This window comes from Carettochelys insculpta, chromosome 20, assembly GCF_033958435.1.
Source record: "Carettochelys insculpta isolate YL-2023 chromosome 20, ASM3395843v1, whole genome shotgun sequence".
NCBI lineage: Eukaryota > Metazoa > Chordata > Testudines > Carettochelyidae > Carettochelys > Carettochelys insculpta.
Window position 1 is genome coordinate 5,498,071 of NC_134156.1, and position 18,528 is coordinate 5,516,598.

Here is an 18,528-nt window from a genome sequence, read left to right on the forward strand (position 1 = left end):
CGCACACGCCCCTGTGAAGGGAGCACTCCCTGCCACAAGCAGGAGCCGGCTGCCAGCTGATGCCTCATGGTACGTTCATGGTTCGTGCAGCAGTGTGCTCGTTGCGTTAGCTGGATGTGTCCAGCGCCCACCGCATCACCAGGGCCACTCAGGAGGAGGCAGAAACCAGCTCCTCAAGCCCACATGTGTCCCGAACCCTGGCTCCGCAGACTCTCCTGGCAGCGAGAGAGCTCCAGTTAGTGGCCTACTTTGGCCATCACGGTTTTGTCATTTTCTCCTGCTTAGACGCTGAAGCATTTATCAGGCACTCAGCTGCAGGAGCCCTCTTGCTTTCCCTTGCCCCATGGCCTCCCTGTGCTCTGGCTTTGTCTACATTAAAGACTAAGAAAATAATTTATTAGGTGACGAGCTTTCGTGGGGCAGACCCGTATCTCCAGCTCTGAAGAAGTGGCTCTGCCTCACAAAAGCGCATCACCTAATACTTTATTTTGTTAGTTTTTAAGGTGCTACACGGCTGCCTGTTTGTTTTGCTAGAATACAGACTAACAGGGCTGCCTCTCTGTTACTTTGTCTGCATTGGCAATTGAGTGACAAAGCTTTTGTCATTCTCAGGTACTTTAAAAAAAACACCAAACCCAAAACCAAAATAAACAGCCAAAGATTTGCCCCAGCAAATACTAGAGAGGGAGGGGAAGGTTTCTGGCCGGAGTTTTACATGAGCGTTAGTTTTGCCTAACAGCTTTTTAGTATAGACAGACGGTCAGTATTCTGTGTTTTGCAAGCCGGGCCTGACATGCCAGCTGAGAAAGGCCAGGACTTGAGAGAGGCTGAGGTTTAAATGTGCAGTTATTTATGCTGGTAGAGGAAAGGGGCACAGGCTTGTCAGTGGCTGAGCTGCCGGATTTAGGGAGCACAAAAGCTTTAGGCTGAGCTATGTAAAGGTATTCAGGCATTGGTCTGTTCACCACTGCAACAAGACTGGCACTCCAAAGGCCTTTGGGCTTCTGACTTCTCGCTGACCTGTGGGGAGAGGCGACCAAGGGGATCGTTTTTAATAAAGTTTTATCCACACGTCACGTTGCACGCAGGAGGCCCATGACCCTGGGCCTGTCCAAGCAGAGCGAGTCAAAGCCGAGCTTGACCTTTGCCCTCTCTTTGCTAACATCCCTACCTCGGCATGGAGTTGCTTCTCGCCAGTGCTCACCTCTGCTCGCTCATTGCACGTCTCCCTCCCTTGCTGGCAAAGCTGGCGCTTCAGACGTCTCCTGGGGCTGGCAGGAAGCAGGGCTTGTGGAGCCCTTGGCAAAGGAGGGTGTTTTCTGTTGCTGTTCGTTACGAGCAGAGTGAGCACAGCAGGCGCTTGCTATCAAATGTGAGCAGCGAGCAAAGAGCAAGCGCTGAGCAGTGTGTAGCTTCCGCTTTCCCAGGCATGGGAGGGAACGCTAAGTGGCCAGAGACAATCAAATTGCTCTTTGGCTTTAGTGGGGGAGGATGCTGCTTTTTCCAAGCTTCCAGGCTCTCCTGCAAGCCCAGACAGTGGCAGTTAGCAAAGTTCCATGAGGACTGGTGATGACAAATCTAGTTGCTTATCTGAGCCCGTTCCTTACAACATGGAGAGCTTGGACATCCATAACTGCTTGCCTCCTGCAAGCAGGTTCTCCCATGGGATAAGGAATGCTTTGAGTTGACTTACAAGAGTTGCCCTGTCATGCAGGCTTCTAACATCTGATGCCACCGGTGCCGGCCAGAACCCGCTAGTTCAAAGGGCTGTAAAACTGGGGAATCAAAAGTTACCTGCGTTTGTCTGAACCTCACTGGGTGTGAAGTTTGCCTTTCTAGTCAAAGGTTGGGTTGCTGCTTCTTTTATCTAAAACTAGCAGGGCTTGCCCGTTTGTGGCAGCTACAGCCGAAGTACTTAACTGCACGGGTAGAATTGGTTCTTTCTCATATGTAAGCCAAAGTATATCCTGTTCGGCTTTGCAATCAATTTTTAGTTTGTCCCAGATATAAACACTACATCAAACTTTCCTACCAACAATTGTTACATCTGTATCACTTCTATAGTCACAAGACTTCAAGGAAGCATATTCTTAAACCTACCATGTACGTCCTGCCTTGGGGTCCTATGCAAACGTTGCTGAGCCGCGTATATCAGGAGGTTGCCGGGGTTGCCTGCCTGACTCACAGCCACATATAACTGGCTATGAGCGAAAACTGATGCAGGTAAACATATTCCACCTTCCCCTGGACTCTGTCCCTGGCTTTTGTTTACAGTCATTGCAAACGCTGGCCTGATGAGAAGTTATCAGTGCTGAAGGGATATTCATGGGGGTATTCTAGAATATTGTCTCCCCATCCCGCACCAGGCCAGCCAGGGTGGGGTTTGCGTGGGGACAGCTCCCCTGCTCACCACTCTGCGCCCTGGGAGGGTGGGAGGTTGGTTATCCAAGAAAGCAAGGAAGTCGTCGCGGGGCCAAGGTGGCACCTCTTGGAAAGGAACTGCCCCCACCCCACTCCATACCTCCCTCCTGCAGCCCCTGTGCTGCACCAGTCCGAAACCACTGGGACCCCCTCTTGCAGCTTCCCCACTCCCCCTCCCCTTTATAACCTCAGCCATACCCCCTCTTCCTCTTCCCGCTACACCTCTCTGCTTCCTCCCTCACCCCAGCCCCTTCCACTGTCCCTCGCCTCACTTGCTGCCAGCCCGTCTCCTCGCAATGCCCCTGTGCTGTGCTGTGCTGTGCTGGGAGCTGCACTGTGCTCCCGCTAACAGGCAGGCACAACCCTCCAGCAGCTCCTTCGCCAGCCCAGGACTGTGGCGCCGGAGGCCCCTCCCCGCTTCCTTGCCCAGCCAGGAGCTGTCTGTCCAGCCCAGCTTTGCCCCCAGGACTGCTCAGTGAACCAGCTGCTGGGCACTCACCTCAGGTCCCACTTTTGGGTCCCTCCCAAGCATGGTGCAGGGCGATGCAGCGAGGAGCCCAGAGCGCCCCCGTGTGCACTCCGCCTGCCACTCACTGACAGCGCCAGGGAAGTGACAGCTGGCACTGGGTTCCTCCCACCGGGGAAAGAGGGAGCAGTGGCCCCCACCACGGCAGCCTGAAGACATGCTCCAGACAGCTGGAGACAGCGAGCAGAAGACAGACCTGCAGCAAAGTAATGCAACCTGCACTCCGGGGCCGGGGGCGTCTTCAGGACTGAGCTCAAGGGAGGAGGCTGTCGAGTTTGGGAAAGATGAGAACAACTCTTAGGGTACGAATCTGCGTGTAACCCGGTTTGTTAGTGTATTGGGAGTCGCTGGTGTGGTTTGTTCGTTGTGACTCAGTAACGTGTTTTGATGTGTCTGTTTTTACTGGCAATCACGTAAATCTTACTTTTTATACTGAGTTTAACACTTGTGGTTCTTGTCCAGCCCATTGTAAATAGCCGTTACCCGACGGAGGGGCGGAGCAACTGTGCATTTCTCTCATTGACAAAAAGAGCAAACTTATGAGTGGTCTGTGTATAAAACTTTTGTATGGAGTCAGACAGATCTGTTCAGGGGGTTGGTCCTCTCTGGGGTCCAGGGGATAGGGGGTGGTTACTCCATCTCTGCGCCTTGGCTGGGGGAGACCAGTGCTTCTCGCCCGGCTGGACAGGGTGGTGGGGAGCCCCACAGAGCAGGCTGGCAGGCCCAGTGCACCTGTGACCTGACCTATCACAGCCCCCACCTAAGAGACCAGCCTGCTGTTGTGGAAGCTGAGGAATGACCAAGAATGGTGTAAAAGCAAATCAGGTAGCATCTGAGTCGAGGGTATGTCTACACTACTATTAAACAACCCCAGCTGCCCTGTGCTAGCTAACTGAGGTTCTGGGGCTTGGGCTCAGGGGCTATTTAACTGAAGTGTCGGTGTTCAGATGCCAAGTGGAGCCTGGGCTCTGGGATCCTCCCTGCTGCAGGTCCCTGTGCAGACACCTTTTAAATGTCTGAATGTTCATGTGGCAGGAGTAGGGCCCACTGTGAACAGCCAGTCTGGAAGCTTTGATTACTGTGCTGGGTGCCTAGGTAGGCCAGTGAGGGGTGCAGTCGGAGCACCAGTGGTAGGTCTTTCACAAGGGACGACCGCTGTGTTCCCTTCTTTGGGCTACCCTTCTCGAGACGGAGATTTCAATGAGCAGCGTGGAAAAGCTGCACAACAGTGAGGCTGTGAATGCCTGCCTTGGGCTGTGACGCGCACCAGGCCTAGCTGGGGGTGTTTGCTGTCCTGCATATAGACGGGTCAGCCCTCTGCTCTATCGACTTCCTGCTTGTGAACAAAAGTGTACAGTCTGCCTCTGGGAACTGCCACGGGAATCCTCAGCTTGCTCAGGGGAATGGAGTCAGTGGGCACAGTGCATCCCCCACACCGAAGCAGGGCCAAGTACAGCTCTGAGAAGTGTTTGTCTAACTCCCTTCTTAAAATCTTCCCGTGACAGGGATTTCACAGCCAGAGCTGAGGAGCGCTTCACCGAAACATGGCAGGAAGCTCCGTGTGTTACACTCCCAGATTTGAAAACATCTGTTCGAGAGAGCTCAGCAATGTTTAAGGACATAACAGGCAAAACTATGCTTTTGGTTACAGAAACAGTTGGCCTCAGTAAGTGGCTTAGCTGCTACCAGCAACTCCTGATGTTCACTCACTTTCTTCAGGGGAAGCAAAACACAAGCTGTGAGGAGGGGAAGCAGAGAACTTGGAGGCAAGGCCTAAAGCGCTCTGAGTCAATGGGAAATCATGGATGCATAGGGAATGATTTTCGTGGAAGCACAGCTGTCCCAAGCAGGTCAGTGACACTGGAGTCCCTCTGGAGCTAGCTGCATTTATTTCTAGGGAGTAACTTTATTTAGTCTTTAAAGAACTAGGGGACTGCTTGTTTTTGTTTTGTTGTGTGAAGCTACAGACTGATAGGGCTACCCCTCTGAGAGGAGTCCTACTGAGGTTCAAAGTATGGCTTATGCATTTCTCTTCATTTAGCTGTATCGTGCTATGGCCCTTGGGATATATTGTATACAAATAGCCACCCAGTGAAGGTCATTAGTCTGCCAACAAGTGCTGCATTAAATCTATAGAGAAATCACCCCACAGCGTGTAAGGAAAGTTCAAATGTTTTCTAAACCAGCAGCCATAGTTCTAGCAAACTAGAGGCCAAATCTTAGGCAAGATTTCCATCAGTGTCTGTGGTTCTGCATTCTAACAGCTGGGCCAATTTTCAGTTCCTGTTATGGTCGAGGGCACTGTCAGGTGCTCAGTGGATCTGAAAGTCAGACTGTGTATTTATCAGGAGGGGCCTCTGTGTGGAATGTGGCGCCTAGCTTTCTCCAGCCAGTTTGAAAATGGTCCTGCCCCTGCAGCTGCAAGTCTGCTTGCTGCTGTGTTCCTAGTGCAAGGCAGAACAAGAGCAGTCCAATGATATGCTGTGTGTTTGTTCCCCAAAGGTGAGGGATGCGTGCCTGGTAGGCAGCAGAGATCAAAACACTGAGCACAGCCATCAGGGCAGGCATTGTGGGATACTGATGGATGGCAGTTCTGTCAACAAAACAAACAGCAATGTCTACTCTGGCTCTTTGTCGACTATAAAGGGAGGGGAAAAGAAAAAAGTCCCAGGACTGGAAGTCTCTTTCTGTCAAAACAGGATGTTCTTCCCGACAAAAGTCCCATTGCAGTTTGTACACACTTACCGTTTGCTGACCGAAAGGCAGCTTTGTCGACAACACCTGCTAGTGTAGACATACCCTGAGGAAAATTGTTACAAATCATCATGTCTCTTCCTAGTACTTACTTCAAGTTGTGTTTTTTTTTTTACGTGAGTCCTGCAGCTCACCTCTACCCCTCTCCAGAGTCCTTTTTGTTTCCAGGTCTTTTCATGTACCCTCTTGGGTTGGGGCACAGTCTGCGAAGCCAGCGGAAGAACACCATTGTTTGCTTTACATTTCTTCTATAGAATTTCCCCGGGGTGGGAACTCTTTGTTCAGTTCCCCACCCTTTATAGAAAAGTGCAAAATTCAAGACGCATCCCAGCACCAGCGGGATGGTCACCTGTTTTTGTAGGACGAACCATAGTCCAGGCTCACAGAAAAAAACAAGACTATCTACAGATCATTTTCTTTTGCACCAGGCGCCTAAGTTCCTTAGGTACCACTAATGGCTTTCACTAGCCCACCTAGATCAATAAACACGCTTATACTACATTTCCAACTTGAGACGCAGGTATGATACGTGCACACAACTAGAATATACACACTCGGGGATCACAACCTCTCCAATGATAGGTCACGTGTTCCATTTTGCATAATGCACATTTGAGATATGCACATTCATATTCAAAACCACATTGTTTTCTTCCAAAATCACCTTTGAACACCTTTCCCATTCTCTCCACTGCAGGCCTAGAATGTTGCTACGTGATCAAGGAGGGTTGTGCTTGAAATATCAGAGGTTGCAAGGTGTGAATGGAAAGGATTGACAGCTGTTGTTAGGAAACCATACGTGTGCAAAACAAAGAGTGTTCTTTGGAAAAGCATTGAGGAGAACAAGTCTGCTCCACTGGAAGTAAAGATCCCATGCGTAATCTGTAGGGCTACAGCTACAGTGTGGCCGTAGCTTGAAATAATGTAACACAATTTGCCCAGTCATAGGGAGATCAAAGTTTGCTGTCTTGAACTGAGGCTGTTTAGTCAACAGTGTGCCCTTGCAGCCAAGATGGCTAATGGCATATTGGGGTGCAGTAGGAGGGGCATTTCCAGCAGATCTAGAGAAGTGGTATTTCCCTCTATTTGGCAATGGTCAGGCCACATGTGGAGTATTGCATCCAGTTCTGGTCCCCTCAGTACAGAAGAAATGTGAATGCATTGGAGTGGGTCCAGTGGAGGGCAATGAAAATGATTAAGGGGCTGGGGCACATGACGTACGAGGAGAAGCTGAGGGATTTGGGCTTATGTAGTTTGCAGAAGAGAAGAGTGAGGGGAGATTTGACAGCAGCCTGCAACTTCCTGCAGTGGGGCTCTAAAGAGGATGGAGAGAGACTGTTCTCAGCAGTGATGAATGGCAGAACAAGAAGCAATGGTCTCATGTTACAGAGGGGGGATAAAAGTTGGATATTAGAAAAACTATTTCAGTAGTTAGGGTGGTGAAGCACTGGAATGCGTTACCAAGAGAGGCGATGCGATCTCCATCCCTAGACGTTTTTAAGTCCCAGCTTGAGAAAGCCCTGGCTGGGATGGTTTAGTTGGGGTTGATCCTGGTTTAGGCAGGGGGCTGGATTAGATGACCTCCTGTGGTCCCTTCCAGTCCTAGGAGTCTATGATTCTGTTATTCTCTGAGGCTGACAATGATCGCCCCGCTAATAAATTCCAAGCAGGCGCTCTTGGCAAGACCATTGTTTGGAACCTTGCAGCTGTGGAAGTGAGTCTACACTGGCAGAGTTTAGCAATGACCTTTGGAAATGTGATAGCGTGTGTGGGGTCCGCTGCTCTTACTAGATGTACTGAAGCTCTGTTATTAGGGAGCCTGAGCCAAGCACTGACAGTCCAGCGATTAAGGACAATGCTGATTCTGATTGAAGGGTCTTCACTGTACTGTAGGGTCTCACTGCTACGTCCAAAGGTTGGCTCTGCTTGCATTCCTGTTGGGGTTGATCCTGCTTTAGGCAGGGGGCTGGACTAGATGACCTCCTGAGGTCCCTTCCAGCCCTAGAATTCCATGATTCTATGATTCTGCAGAGAATAAGGCTAGTAGGAAACGTGCGCAATTATTTTCTTTTCACTTTTCTTTCTTGGCCAGGTTATTTAGAATTTAAAATCAACCGGAATGTAACTCCTTCAGAACAGGGGCCATCTGAGTCTATATATTTGCACAGCAGCTGTCACAACAGGCTGTGCGGTGCATTGGAGTGTCTGGGGGTGCTGCAAAGGGTGAGATAGTGGGGGAAGCATGAGCGGGGTGGTGGCTGAAGAAATGCAACCTGCCATATGTGTGAGAGTGCTGGAGAGATCAATGCAGATGAGCACTATCTACTTGTCTCCATGCAATGCCTGTGCACGGGGGGCTCTGATCAGGTCTCGTCACCAGGAGTTTCCTGATGACGCTTTGCTGTTTGTTGACGTCACAGTGGCCGGGGTGTGACTGGTGCACATACTGCATAGAAGGCCTATGCCCGTGGAGATGAAGCTTACGCTGCTCTACTACTGCAAGGGAGCAGCCGACGCACGGCGTGTGCAAGAAGGCAGTTTGGCTCTGCAACTCCATTTTACACAAAAGCAAAGTTTGTGACCTTAAAGCCCACAGCAAGACGTGGCACCGAGACATGACACAGCTACCGCAAGGGAGGGTTGATTTAAGGGGCTGATGGATGGATGGAGGGGAGCTGCTTCCTGTCCAAAGCACACTGGTTTTTAGAGCAGCTTATGACAGCACATTGTCGAGCGGACCCAAAGCTATTTTCAAACCCATGACTTTTCTCATTCCAAGTCCTTTTCTTCCCTCCTGTCCCCCGGGCAAGCCAGGCCAGTTCTTAGCAAGAAGCATTCCCGGCTTCCATGTCCGTGACTCTTACCTGGTTCCAAAGGCCCCCGAGTCAGCCCACCTCTCGGCTTTCCCCCTGAGGGGTTGGACCTGATGAGTGGATTGCACAGAACAGGGGTCAGCAGCCCCCGGCACAGGTGCCAAGAGCAGCACTAGTGCCGATTTTCATCAGCATGTGAGGTGGGAGCTCAGCCCTGCCCCTCCTCCCCGGGGCGACTGGGAGCTTTCTCAAAGCCGTACCACCTGTGGACTTACAAACCACCAGCTAATGCTACCAACCACCCCCTGCATGTTAAAGCTCTGCCTCTTCGTTTGTTTATTAGTGAAGCTGCTCCAAATAGGACTATTAGCGACTTTAAAAAGTCTCACCGGCACTCTGCCCATGCACAGAGGTCAAAGGTCAAATGTTGGCGCTCTGTCTCAGAAAGGTTGCTGACCCCGGCACAGGATGTCAGCTTAGCCATTTCCGCTTCCTGTTGCAGGGTTGTAAATCACCCTGGCACAGCGCTCTGCCTCCTTCCATCTCGCTGGCTCTGTGTTTTTCCCTTCCCGGCTGCTGGGGAAACGCTGCCGCTGAACGTCTGGGTCCTGCCTACCTATTGCCCCCACGCCACCATTCAGCTCCCAGCAGACTTTGGATCCCCCCCTTCGTTATGGGAGCCAGGCTCCCCACTCCCCAGAAAGCTGCTTATACCAATGGAAGGGCTTCCGTGGGCAGAGGCCCGGTCGGAACAGGGGGCATCCAAGTGCTCAGGACTGTTGTGCAGAAATCTTGGATTTGAGCCTCTCTCTGCACTGCCCACCCCCAGTCTGGGGGGACGCTGTGTGTGCAGAAATGGGAGCACAAGGAGTCTCTAAGTGAGAAGAACTTGTTCTCAACAGGGACGAGTCAATGGTGCGGGCGCAAGGATGCATATCATACTCATGCTGCAATGCTTGCTTAGACTCGCTGCTTCTGCCACATGGCACAGCACTGGCCTCTCGTACCAGCATTGCCCTAGGTCCCTTGTTGCACTTTACGAGTCTGGGAGAAGCAAAGGTCCCTCCTCAGTGAACTGACAGTTTAAGGAATGGCCTGGTTGAAGGGGAGACAGGCAGGCAGCTTCCCCCTTGCTGTCCTCACTCTTCCCTGGGTCTCTCCATCCCTGATATTCCATTAAGTGCTACTCCGAAGCCGAGCTGGATAGCAACACCTTGAACTTCTGCTGGGTTTGACCCTGCTCCTTTGACCATGCAGAGTGGCTTACTGCTTTTCTGCAGCCTGGGGATCCTCTTAGTTGGTGGAATTAACTTATTAGGATAACATGTCTGGTTAGCACGTGCCTTTTGAGTTATGTTTCCTTTGTAAACCGGGCCTGTCTGCTTTACAGCAGAAGGCTGGCAGAGTGGGCACATCTGGGAGGCTTGTTTGGGCATTGCTCCATGTCTGTAAGCATGCAGGACTCAATTTTCTACAGCACTGTTTGTTTGTGGGAGGAAGGGTGGCCCAGTGGCTGGAGCTCTAGACCCTGCAAACAGGTCCCAGGTCGCCATGCTAGGCTACGGCCACAGGGAACATATTTTCTTCTAAGTATAGCTTCTGCTTCTTCAGGTCATCAGCCGTTCTCTTCCCCACACAGGTCCCCTCCATTGACCATTCACTGGCCTGTAGACCCTCAGAGTTTATGGACTGTTCAGGAGTGGAAGTCGTTTACAACTCTGAAACATTCATAACACTGAACAAAACGTCATGGTTTTTCTTGCAAAACGTCCCAACTAAACCCAGCTTTGAAACTCTGCTATGCAGAAGAAAAACGCTGCTTCTAGCCATCTTGATTTAGGTGAAACAACCGCAAAACCAATCTCTCTAATCCTCTTTTTAAATTTTCCCTCCATTTTTATTAGTGGTTTATATTTCACACAGCACTGCACTGCATTTGCTTTTGTTGCTATTGTCTCTGCTCCTGCCTGATTCCATACCCCCAGTTCCAAATGAGGTGTGTGATTGACAGACCGCTCAGTTTATTGCCCTGATGTTCATAACTCTGAGACCCTATTGTACAAGCCCTTTATCAGACACGCCTTGTGGCTTCTGGCACCCGCAGTGTCATGGACCGCTTGCCTTTGTCCGTCTTCCCTCCCTCGGTATCAGTGAACACCAGCTCCAGACTGCCAGGCTATTTGACAGATGTGACTTGTGCAGCAGCTGGATTGAGGATACTCATAACAAGAAGCGTGCAGGCCACTGGTTGCCTTTGCTGTTGGCTGAGTGCCAGAAGGGTGCCGACGTGCCAATGGCACAAACATCGACAGCACCAGAGAGCATAGATTCAACAGGCAGGAGAGGAAATAGTCTAGCTCCTCTTGCCGAGTATGGGTGTGAAGTTCTGGGCTGAAGAGGCCTGGGAGACTCACCTTCCCATGTGGGGGCTGGGGCTGGGTTTAGGTGCACAATGCAGAGCAGAGGCAGTGAGCGACCAGCTGCTGGAGGAATTGGCAGGCTGCTGTGGATTGCTCTGATCCTGTCTATCCAGACCCTTCTTACCACGCTCCTGTTGAGACACGCACTACGCCTCCGTGTTAGTTCAGTGGTTGCCCGGATTCTTCCCGCGGTCTGCGAGATTTTGAGCAGCTGAAACTCACGCAGCAGCTGCTTATACAAGGAACTTGTAGATAACCTAGTGGGGCGTGTGGTGGGACGAGTGAGCCAACAGGCTGCACATTGGCGAGGAACGCATAAAGAGGCTGGATTGGGCGATCAGGAGAGATGGAAGTTGATGGCATGAAGAGTTACACAAAGTGCCATATAGAAGAACAATGTCCCCTGCTGTCCCTGTTTTGCTTAGCCAACCTCACACTGTTTTTTGGAGTAGAGGTATTGTCTAGTGCAGGGATCAGCTGCCCCCGGCACGGGTGCCACACGAGTCGATTTTCATCGGCACGCGAGGTGGGAGCTCAGCCCCACCCTTCTTCCCTCATGCAGCACATAGATTAACAAAAGACCAGCTAATGTTACCAGCCAGCACATAAAGGGTAAAGCTTTGCCTCTTCATTTATTTAACGAAGCTGTTTGTAAGTAGGACTATTAGTGACTTTAAAAAGTATCACGGGCACTCGGCCTGTCCATAGAGGTCAAAAGGTCAAACTCTGGTGCTGCGCCTTGGAAAGGTTGCTGACCCCTGGTCTCATGGTTAAAATACAGGACTGAAAATCGAGGAACTTGCTTTCTAATTTGGCTCTGTTACTAACTCACTATGCAACCTGGGGCAAGTCACTTGATTATGATGATTTATATTGCAGCACAATGCTTAAGAGCTGCAGTCATGGCCCAGGACCCCATTGTGCTAGGTCCTGTACAAACACAGAACAAACCCTCTCTGCACCTCATTTCTCCTAGCTGCTTACGGAAGGTTTCTCAGTGAGGTGCTGGGCAGTTTGCTTCCATGCTGTGTACAAAAGCTGTGCAGGGGAAAGATTTATTTATTTTTTCTCATCCTTTCACTTTCTTTCCTGCCATTGTTTCTCTTACTTTCTTGCTGAGGTAAAGCTGCTGTGGTAGAAGCGTGCCTTGGAACGTTATTGTGTCTGCCTCTTGCAGAGGAAGCTGGGTGGGTGCATAACCAAGGAATTGTTCTTATGGCTCCTTGGATTTTTTTTTCTTAAAAAAAAAAAAAAAAAATCTTTTCCTTAAAAGGCTGATGATACCATTTGCCCCCCGGGGCTGCTCCACCCTCTTGTATTCCCATGACCTCTGGGCTTTGGATTGGCAGCCCTCAGTTTGTGTTTCAGATCTGCATGGCCCCATCCAGGGGAGCAGACAGGCAGGGTGGAGAGGCTGGTACGCCCTCCAGGAAAGGGTGGGATGGTGGGCAGCCAGCCCTCGTTTCCACCTGGAGCGTGTTTTGCCCCCCTCTGGCCCTTAGGGCTGCCTGGAGATCGCAGTGAGGCGCTCTGGCAGTGATTTAAGGGCTGCTGCTGATGTTACTGCAGCACTGGTGGCGGCTGGAGTCCCAGGCCCCTTTGAACTAGTGGGCTCTTGGACAGCTGCCCCCATGCCCTCCAGCTCCCCGTTGGCAGGCCTGGCCATGTGGGGCGTGAACGCTGATGAACCGCCATAGGGCGGTGAGAAGCCGGAGACTGGCCTGTCGCAGGAGGGACTGGAAACAGCCTCGCTGCAAAGCCATAGGGAGCCATAAAGGAGGAAGCTCTCCAGCCATTTGCTGGCGTATTTATGACTGGAAGCGTTCTGGGTTGAAGAGGTCATGAGCGCGCTGCTGAAGGAGCTGCAGGGGCAGCATCCCTAGAGGCAGACTCCCCCGCGGGTTGGTGTGCGGCTCTGTGGAATGACAGAGCCAGCTGTACAGGAAAGGAGCGTGGCACTGCTGCCTGGTGTAACGTGAGAGGGAGCGCAGGGGGCGGCTGGCCACAGACAGGCGGAGAGGAAAGAACTGTTGTGTATGTGGGTGGGGGAGCTGGGGGCCGCTGTGGTTGTATAAACTGAAGTAGTCAGAGGTAATCTCGGCAGCCGCGTGAAAGGCCTGTCTTCTTCCTGCGGCTCCTCCTTGTCTCAGGTGACCACCCGGCCTGTTTTTACAGGACAGTCCCCTAGTTAAGCTGTCTCACAGATGTCCTGGCTTTTTTAAGAAAATGGGCACATTGTCCCATATTTGGTGGGGCTCCTGTTCCCCAGCACCTGGGGTCTAGAAGCAGTAGCCTCCGCTTCCAGGGAACCCTGCTGCAGGGCAGCTGCACAGTTCCGCAGGGCAGCAGCTCTCACTGCCAAGGAGCGCCTCCGCAGGGCGGCTGCCCCATTCCCCAGGACCCCATGATGGCAACACCCGCTGCTGGTGAGCTCCACCATGGGGCAGCTGCCCCCTTCCCTGCCCTTCCCCACCAGGAGGCTGTAGAGTCCCCATCCCCAGTGCCTCACTGTGGGACAGCAGGCCCCATTGCCAAGGAGCGCTGATGTAGGACAGCACGCCCCCCATCCCTGGAGGCTGGTGTCCCATATTTGCCATAAGGCAATGTGGTCACCCTATCCTTGTCTTAAAGGAGCATGTCCACTAGAAACCAGCTGCAAAGGAGAGGGAGAAACATGTGGCAACTAAGTGCGGGGGTATTATCGCATCGGCTTATCCCTTCCTCAAAACCTTCCCTAATTCAGGGCTGTTGGGAAGTAACCAGTGTGGCCTGTGTCTATGGGGACCAGTCTTCCAGACCAACCTTGAGCAATAAGACGTGCACAGTATCCTGTTGAGAATGTGAGCACATCTCCTGTTACTCAAGACAAAGCTGCTGCATCTGACAGCTGCAATGGAAGCCTTGACTCCAGAGACACGCTGTGCCATGGGGGTGCGATAAACCCCTTGGGGGCCCCTCTCTCGTTTCAAGTGTCTTTGTCATGCTGAGTTTTGCACCTGCGTGTTGTCCTGCTCTGGAGAAAGGGGTAGTCCCTGCGTTAGCTTTGTGTGCACAGCATGAGGGCTTGTCAGCTAGTTCTCTTTGTGGGGGAGCGTGCTTGGCCTTGGTTGTGGAAAGCCAGCGTCACATAAGGCTGCACCTTGCTGAACATTTAGAATGAGTATTGACGTGCAAATAAGCAAGGTGGGTGAGAGTTTCTGACTGACCTTATTTTACCTCGAAGGCCACAGAGTCTGGGTAGATAGAATTCCACCCAGCGCTTCCACCTCCTGTCCCGCTTAAGGATCTCAAAGCACGTAGGTCTCCCAACCTCACCCTTCCCCCCCATAAGGCACAGGAAAGGTGTCGGAGCCCATTTCCCCCACCCCGCCACCAGCCAGCATCCTGACGCTGCAGCTCTTGTGGGCTAAGGGAGGCAGCAAATGTGCTGTGTCAACACTGTGGGGCTAGCTCTGCAGGAGTGTCCAGGTTCTGGCAAAGCTGGGGAGATCAGCATGTCCTGTCCCTCAGCACGGGCTTCGGACAGTGTTTTTGTTTCCCAGCTCTGCAGAGCACACAATAGCCGGAACTGACAGCTCCATGTGCAGTACTTCCAGCTGGGCTCTGACACTGACGCCATGAGTGACTCATGTGTTTGCAGCATGAGGTCCATGTGGTCGATAGCAAACTCATGGATCATGCTGTCTAAATGGGCAAATTGCTCATTCAGGTCAATAAGGCTCTGAGTGCTACTGGGAGCGTTGCCGAGGGAGGGGGCATTTTGTATCCACATGCAGCTGAGAGAGGCTGCAGCAAAGTGCCTGCATGGAGCACGCAAAGTTGTGGGCCACTCTTCCTGCCAGGCTACTGCCGTCCCCTCGTGTTCTGCTAGAATCTGTAAAACTGGGCCCATGTGGTCCACACATCCTCCATGTCACAGCTGCTTCAGGTAGCCGACACAGCCGAGGTTTCTGATGCTAGAGACAGTGTAGCTGCAGAAAACCAAAGATTCCATTAAGCCAAACTGTCAGCTCAGGGTCCACTCCTGCAGTCCCGAGATGGGAAAACTGCCATTAGAGTCGAGGAGAGTTTTGCCTGCGTGTGGGCAGCTGGACTGAGATTCAAGTCTGAATTCCAGACTCCAGTCTCAGTTAGGCCATGTAAATCCAATACAAATCCCACTGAAGGGAATAAGCTTCAAGCCAGATTCTGATCTCAGTTACACCAAAATAAATCTAGAGCGACACCATTAAAATGAAGGGAGTTATTTCAAGATGAACAAGAGGAGGACTTGGCTCTTTGATTATTGTTGGCGAGAGCGAGTGTGTATTTATGGGTACTGTACTTGGACGAGAAAAAACACAGCTTGATTTTCTGATTAACTGAGCAACGCTGACCTGGAAACACGCAGGGAACATAAGTTTACATGCTACAGAACATTCAGTTTTCTTGCTGTAACTGTATTTGAATAGTATGTGTGTTGTTTCAGGCTATATTCATTCCTGGGTCCTGAGTGCCAAAGAGATCAGGGCCAGGTTTTGAAGCGCTCCACACTCACAGCTAGACACAGGCTTCCCAAAGGCTCAGCAGGTACTTGAATAAGGACCAGATTTTCAGAAGAGCACCGTGCCCAGATGCAGCCAATGGGCTGATCCCATTTGGAAATCTGTGCCATGAATGTACTCTCCCTCAGTTTCCTCACCTGGAAACAGGAGATCACAGGCCGCCTTCTCAGGGGCCTTGTGAGCAGAAACTTTGTAGGAGAAACCTGAGCACATGTGACTCAGAAGAGGATGGACCGATATGGGTGCAAGGACAATGGCCGGTTTTGCAGTCACTTCACTGGCTGCAGTGGCCTTTAAAGCCCAGTTTGAAAGGAAGCCCAGCTCAATGTAATGACTCTCCTTCCTTCCTTCTCCAGGAAGTTGCAAACCTGTTCTTCCCTGTTCCCTAAGCAGCTGGCTTAAGAGTCTATTGGATGACGTGTGTGTTTGCGTTCGTTGCACTGGATTTTGGAGGGATCCTAGTTCTATTGAAACGAGCGGGAAAGCTTTCCCAGGTGTTGGCTCTGTCTTCCAGAGTCCATTGACTCGAAGGACTGGTGAAGTCACTCCTCTGCCCCGAGGGTTAGAAAGCCCCCTCTCTCCTTGGTTTGCCACTTCACGGCCTCTGTTCTGACCAAAGCGGACAGGATGGACCAGTCAGCTCTGATCCTGTGTCAGCCACGGCGGAAGCTATGGAATGTTCTGAGCCCCGGTCTGTTCACATCAAGGGCATGGAGGCTGGTGTGCCCTTTCTATGGAAAGGGAGCCCTGGCCTGGAAGGCTGTTGAGGCTGATTCAGTGTGGAATAGCTGCAGATTCAGCTCAGTGGGGGAGGACCTTGACTGCCGGATGTGCACAGCTGGTTCCCTCCAAGGGTTCATTTCCTAATTAGAGCAAAGGGAGGAGAAAATGAGGGAGATGCAGATTAATTATCTGCTGTGGTTTTGGGGTAAGTTTAAAAACAAGTCTGCAGGGTTCATTCAGCCACAGTGACTCTCACCATCCGCTGCAGCTGAGCCTGATGTTCAGGTTGGGAGCAGACTGTGAGAGTGATGCGGGGTGCGGGGCTCCCAGGGGGTTGGAAGACTGCGTCCTCACAGCGAGACACCTCACTTTCCCTTGGCCCCTGCAAACACACCCTGAGAGAGGCTCTGTAAAGTGGGTGGGGATGGAGATCTCTTACCAAACCTGAGCCCCTAACTCTCTGCTCTCCCATCCCTCTGCTAATGGCAGTGGCACTCTGAGCCTTTGCTCAGCTGTCGGTTGCCTTGCTCCCATATTAAATCAAACCCACACCAGCATTATCTATGCTGCAATTACGCACCTGTGGCTGGCCCATGGCAGCTGACTCAGGCTTGTGGGGTTCCAGGACCCTGCAGTGAGGATGGGATCCTAAAATCCACTCTGCAATTAAACAGCCATTAAACAGCCCCTAGTCCCAAGTCAGCTGGCCCTGGCCAGTAGCAGCTGTCTAATTGCAGTGTAGGCATACCCCAAGTCTGAGTATGCTCTGTGCCACGTTAGCTTTTCTAATAGCCTTTTTTCCCATGCACCCCTCACTTTGCTATTAATAGAACAGATGGCATTTAGCTGCCTTATATGAGAAATAATTCTCGAAGGGAATGGGGAAAAAGGAATCATTTGGAAAGCAAGTTGCAATGTGACCACACACTGAATCTCTCTCCCTCATCTCTTCCCTGGGCCCAAGTTGTGCAGTGTGAGGCCGTGGAAATTTCCTAATAGGTATCGTTTTACCAAATAAACAGAGAGAAAGGAGTTTTGATTTCCTGCTGATGACTTCATTTCCCCTCTCTTTATTTATGGAATCACAGTGCCTATCTCTGTTCTAGAAGCTGTTTCCCTGTGTATCAGCAATAGGTATATTTCCCAGAGAAGCTGTGAGTCCAGGCTCTGGCTCTGTTGTCATTTGAGATAATTGGCATTAAAAGTACATCAGACTAGCAGGTTTTTCCACTGGCTAGTTCTCTCCCTATTCCCTGGCCCCTGCCCCATCCCAAAAGCACAGATTCCACCACAGTGCAATGGTGTTGGCTGGGTGACATGTTTTGGAGCAGGAGGGCTGGAACTATTTGTGTAGTGGTGGTGCTGACAGCCACTGCACCAAACTTAAAACAAAACCCACTTCAAGTCAGTGGGTGCTCCAAGCACCCCTAGTTCCATCCCCTGTGTTTTGGAGAGTAACATCAGACTCCAAACAACTGGTTCTGCTCAGTGAGGTTCTCTCATGCTGAATTCTATGGGAGATGGGGGATTGTGTGGCTCACAGGCCTTTCTAAGGACCGAGGGTGGTTTGCCTTCTGTCTTTTTTTTTTTATTTTGCTTGCTCACATTATTTTTGTTAGAGTTCCATCCTTGCCCCCCACGGTGACAATTCACTAGGGGCGTACGCCCCTTAGCAGTGCTTATCTGAGTGTAATACAGGTGAGTCAGCTCCCAATACAGGGAGAATCCTCCATCTGTACTACAAAGGCTGCCTTTTACCAGTGGTTTTCAACCTGTGATCGATGGACTGCTGGGGATCCACAGACCATATCTGAGATTCTCAGAGGGGTCTGCACCTCCATATGAAATGCTTTAGGGGTGCACAAAGGAAAAATTTGAAAAAACACTGACTTGTACTAGCCAAACGTAAATCTCAGAGCGCAGGGTTTTGCCTTTTTTTGTCCTCTTAAAACAGATTGTGGGTACAACCCCTGCATTTCAGAACCATACAAGAAGGAAATACAAACTTCCCTTCGAAATAGGTGCTAAGGTTGCTGGTACAGGCTGGGCAGCATTGGATCCTGTACAACATAACAACAGCTTCCTCGGCCCAAAGACAGGTTTGATCTGAAAATGGCAAGGCTTGACTACTAAAGATGTGAAATTAGCATCACAAGAAAGGCTGTACATCCATGTGAGCTCATGCCATTGTCTAACATGCTTGGAATGTACAAATGGGCTAATATAACATGTGCTTCCAGAGAAAGTTGCACTCACATCTTTTTGAGCAATCTCATGTTTTATCAGTGCACTAAGCATCTATGTTTATTTTTTTAAAACCTATGGTG

General features: G+C 51.1%; 1 protein-coding gene across 3 annotated transcripts in view; it reads left to right on the top strand.

Annotated features, from left to right (window-relative positions):
• SEPTIN9 (septin 9) overlaps positions 1 to 18,528 on the top strand; it is a 198,502-nt gene that overhangs the window by 59,910 nt on the left and 120,064 nt on the right. Inside the window, exon 1 of one of the 3 annotated variants that reach the window (XM_075014839.1) lies at positions 4,749 to 4,797. The exons of the other annotated variants lie outside the window; for them this stretch is intronic. Within the exon in view, the coding sequence (XP_074870940.1) occupies positions 4,764 to 4,797 (34 nt within the window). The 5' untranslated portion in view covers positions 4,749 to 4,763. Of the gene's footprint in view, positions 1 to 4,748; positions 4,798 to 18,528 lie in introns of those variants that run through there. 3 annotated transcript variants of the gene reach the window in all.